This window comes from Aplysia californica, unplaced genomic scaffold (assembly GCF_000002075.1).
Source record: "Aplysia californica isolate F4 #8 unplaced genomic scaffold, AplCal3.0 scaffold00221, whole genome shotgun sequence".
NCBI lineage: Eukaryota > Metazoa > Mollusca > Gastropoda > Aplysiida > Aplysiidae > Aplysia > Aplysia californica.
The window spans coordinates 218,486-222,669 of NW_004797491.1; the positions used below are offsets into that span (position 1 = coordinate 218,486).

The 4,184-nt window shown below is 38.2% G+C and overlaps 1 protein-coding gene across 1 annotated transcript in view; it reads left to right on the forward strand.

The window, feature by feature from the left end:
* LOC101864229 overlaps window positions 1-4,184 on the forward strand; it is a 10,614-nt gene continuing 6,430 nt past the window's right edge. Inside the window, exon 1 of the mRNA XM_005099652.3 lies at window positions 1-1,103. Coding sequence (XP_005099709.1) covers window positions 971-1,103 — 133 coding nt within the window. The 5' untranslated portion in view covers window positions 1-970. The remainder of the gene's footprint in view (window positions 1,104-4,184) is intronic.

Sequence of the window (4,184 nt, forward strand, 5' to 3'; positions counted from 1 at the left end):
AAATTGATAACAAACTACTTTTTTCTTTTGTTAATTGTATTATGGGGATTCTAAAGTGCCTTTAGTTGTCGTCGCGGGAGTTAAAGGATATCAGCAGTGAGGGTCTAATTCCAGAAAAAAAGAATGAGATGCGAAATGAACTATTTTCCCAACATGGGAATGGAATGGAAAGCAGGTTTTTATCCTGCAATGATGAGAGCCTAAAGCTATGCATCTGTCTCCAGTGACATCAAGGTTTTGCATAAAAATTAGCATTTCTCTATAGGCAGAAGATGAAATAAATAGAAGGACCAAACGGTGTATGGTTTATAATATGTAGGAACTGGTCCAGTAGTCACGAGGAGCTCTTTAAACAGATTACACTTGAGGATTAACAAATTTGCAGAGTACAGAATGCCTGTCTTATTGTCCTCAGTTATATTCATAATGCATGTTACTACTATTACTTTAAGGAAAACGGAAATGTAGCATGAAGTTGAATCAGAATATACAAGTTTAGAACTGAATTGAAAGTTGACCGGTTAAAAAATACAGTGGTATTTTCATATAGTATCCTTTGCCTTAAAGAAAACTTGGAACGTATTACTTTGAGGAACAGTGAAAATCCAACTACCCTCTAAATCTACTTATCAATGGCAATGACATACACAATTAATTTTTTTTTCTGATCTCAGAAACAGTTCTTTAGAAGATATGTCTTGATTATTTTTTTTCTTAAATAATAAAAATAAAGATTAAATCTTCTGACTCAAAGCTCTGACAAAAATGTCAAGTGTAAGGATCTACTCACAGTACAGTTCTGGTGCACATGTTTGTGTTTTGAATATTAATTATGCTATTTGGTTGATGTTTTGTAAACCTAGACTACAGCGTGGGTGACCACAAGTCTTTTCCCATTGTTTTATCAGATTATCCCGTCCCCGAAATCGTGAACTGTCCTTCCGGAGCAAAGGTCAGCGGTGACTACATCATGTCCGGATCAACAGCCACTTGTGAATGTCGTCAGAAAACAGAGGGTGTTCCTGCAGGCACAGTTGTTCTGTCTCAGGGCGGGTCTACCTTGGGCTCAGGAACTGTCGCCTCAGGGACTGTCAACAACCCTGGTGAGTTTGAAGTTCAAATGTAAGTAGATTTAAGTATTTTTTAAACTTCCTAATGACCGTGTTGTTCAGACTCATTTTTTCATTCTTTTGGCCGCAGTGCGACTTGAAGTCAGTGAAGACATACAGCACTGCGGTATCTTAGTCGTTGGGCTTGTTTACCTATTCTATGTTATCAGTCTATGACCTTCTTGTCAGTTAATGTCAGAATATCATGTGGTCCAGGAAGTATTCCAAGCAGGAATACGGTGCAGGATTTAACAAACAGAAGCAGCATCTACAAAATGACAATTACAAAGAAGTAAAGCGTCATAAAAGTACCAAGCTTTATGAAAATATCAGACTGAGACAGGCTTTCTCTGTGGACAGTATTCTGGCATGCTTGTGAGTAATGGAACTTGATCGCCTATATTGAATTTCGATAAGTGTTGCAGAGAACACACTGTTTTAAGTACTCTCTGAGAAGATTTTCTTCGTAACCATATCTCCTATAGTGTAGTACAGGACTGCCACAGCCAGTTAGTTAATCCTATGACGTCTTACTGACAGCAGGGAAAGACAGGCAGAACAAAGTCTCCAGAGCACACCTCACTACCAAAAGAGTTTAGCTGGACAATCTTGCAAGACACAGAAAAATGAAAAAGAAGGAGAGGAAGAGAGGGAGGGAGAGGTGGGAGCAGGCCTGAGGTGGATGGGAGTGCAGAATTTTGGAATGGACAGGCATGGACCTAGGCCCTACCCTGAGAGAGATAGAACAGAGGGAAGGGGGTGGGAAGTTATCTATGTTGCCAGCGTGGACAAAATTTAGGAGATAAACTTGAAAGAACTATACCTTTGAGGTCAGTAGGGTAGAATAATTACACCTTTCTAAGCATGAACCATACAATTCCCTGAACATTCTCCTACTACAAGCAGGATTGGAACCTCTGACATTTTCATTTCAAGGTCGACCCCCTAGACCTGCTCCAGCCTGCATTTCCCCGCCCACCTCCAAAATACAAGCAAATAAATGCGAAAACAGACATATAGCAACAACGTAATCCGAATCCAGATGTCGCACCTTGAAGGAAAAAAAAGTTATAAAAAATCAAAGCTTTTAAGGTTTCTTTTTTTTACTTTCCCCATTTGCCATGATGTCATTTCTTTGCTCAGTAATGTGCTGTTGATACGTGAACTGTTTTTGTTTATTTCTATTACATGGTGGTTAGATCTAGATATAAATATATTATATTTTAAAATAAGATAGTAAACTAGTTGCAATTCCCTGAACATTCTCCATTCATAAAGTTATGACATGGAATCTTTTTTTTAAAATACATGCTTGTACTACTGTCCTCAGTTCCTTTGGGTCACAGTTTGGGTCACTCTCTATTCTGCACCCGAGTGACACCTTTAACTTGTTATTGTGCTTTAGAAAGGCCCATCTTGAATGACATGATTATTGGAAACACTTGGTATGAACAACCACCAAGAAGATTATGGACCTGGAAGAGTCCTGGAGACAGCGCTGGCAACCAGATCGACTATATCATGATCAAGAAAAGGTACAAAAACGGGATGCTAAATGTCAAAACGCGCCCAATATCAGACTGTTACGGTGACCATGTACTGGTAGTGGGAAAATTTAGAATCAGATTGTAAAGAACACACATGAGCAAGAACAAGAATATGAAACTAAACATGGCATTACTACAGTCAAACAAAGAAATTCAAGATAAATTCAGAAAAACTGTACAGAACAAATTCTGCCCCTTAGAGGAAATACAAGACATAGAACAACAATGGGAACAGCTTAAAACAACTATAAATGAGGCTGCAAAAGACGTCATAACAGAAAGTACAACAAAAACAAAGAAGAAATGGATGACTGAAGAAATTCTGAATCTTATGGAGGAACGAAGAAGAAACAAAAACAATATGGAAAAAATATGTGAATCTTCATAAAGAGATCAGACACAAATGTAATCTAGCAAAAGAGACCTGGTTAAAAGAAGAATGTGAGGAAATGGAAAGTCATTCCAATGCGAACTCAAAAGATCTGAACAGAAAAATTAAAGAGGTGTGCCATACAAGAACATGTGGATCAACAGGATGCCTCAAATCAAAGGATGGGAATGTCATAATGGACAAAGACAAGATACTAGAACGTTGGACAGAATATATCGGTGACCTGTACAGGGACAATAGAGATGAACAAAGAAGAGTGGAAAATAACAACGAGGGACCACCAATAATGTAAGAAAAAGTTATCAAGGCACTACGAAAGATGAAGAATGGGAAAGCTGCAGGACCGGACAACATTACCACAGAGATGATTAAAGCTTCAGAAGACTTTGGTATCACCAAACTGACAAAATTTCTTTACAGCATTTATGCCACTGGACATATTCCATCAGACTTGTCAAAATCTATCTTCATAGCTTTACTAAAGAAGCCTATTGCAAACGAATGTGAAACGCATCGTACCATCAGCCTCATTAGCCACATAACAAAAATACTAGTCAGATTAATTATGATGAGAATGCGAAATAAAATTCTCCCAGAAATAGCCCAAGAACAGTGCAGATTTATTGTAGGAAAAGGCACTGTAAATGCCATATATGTCATCAGAACACCTATAGAACGTGCTCTAGAAGTTCAGAAAGATCATTTATGTTTTATAGACAACACCAAGGCATTTGACAAAGTTAGGCACGACAAGATCATCGACATGCTCGAAGTCCTCAATGTTGGCGGGAAGGACTTAAGGATTATCAAGAACATGTACTGGGATCAAACTGCTGCTATGAGAATAGAAAACGACATCAGCGAATACTTACAGATTAAAAGAGGAGTCAGACAAAGGTGTGTACTTTCTCCAGACTTGTTCTCCCTGTATAGTGAAAACATCATGAGACACATAGAAGAAATGCCAGGTATCTCGCTAGGTGGACATAATATAAACAATCTAAGATATGCAGACGATACAGTCCTTATACAAGAAGATGAAGAACACCTACAGAATCTATTAAATGTCATCGTACAAGAGAGTGACAACATGGGCTTAAGCCTAAACGTCAAGAAAACCAAAACAATGGTGATAGA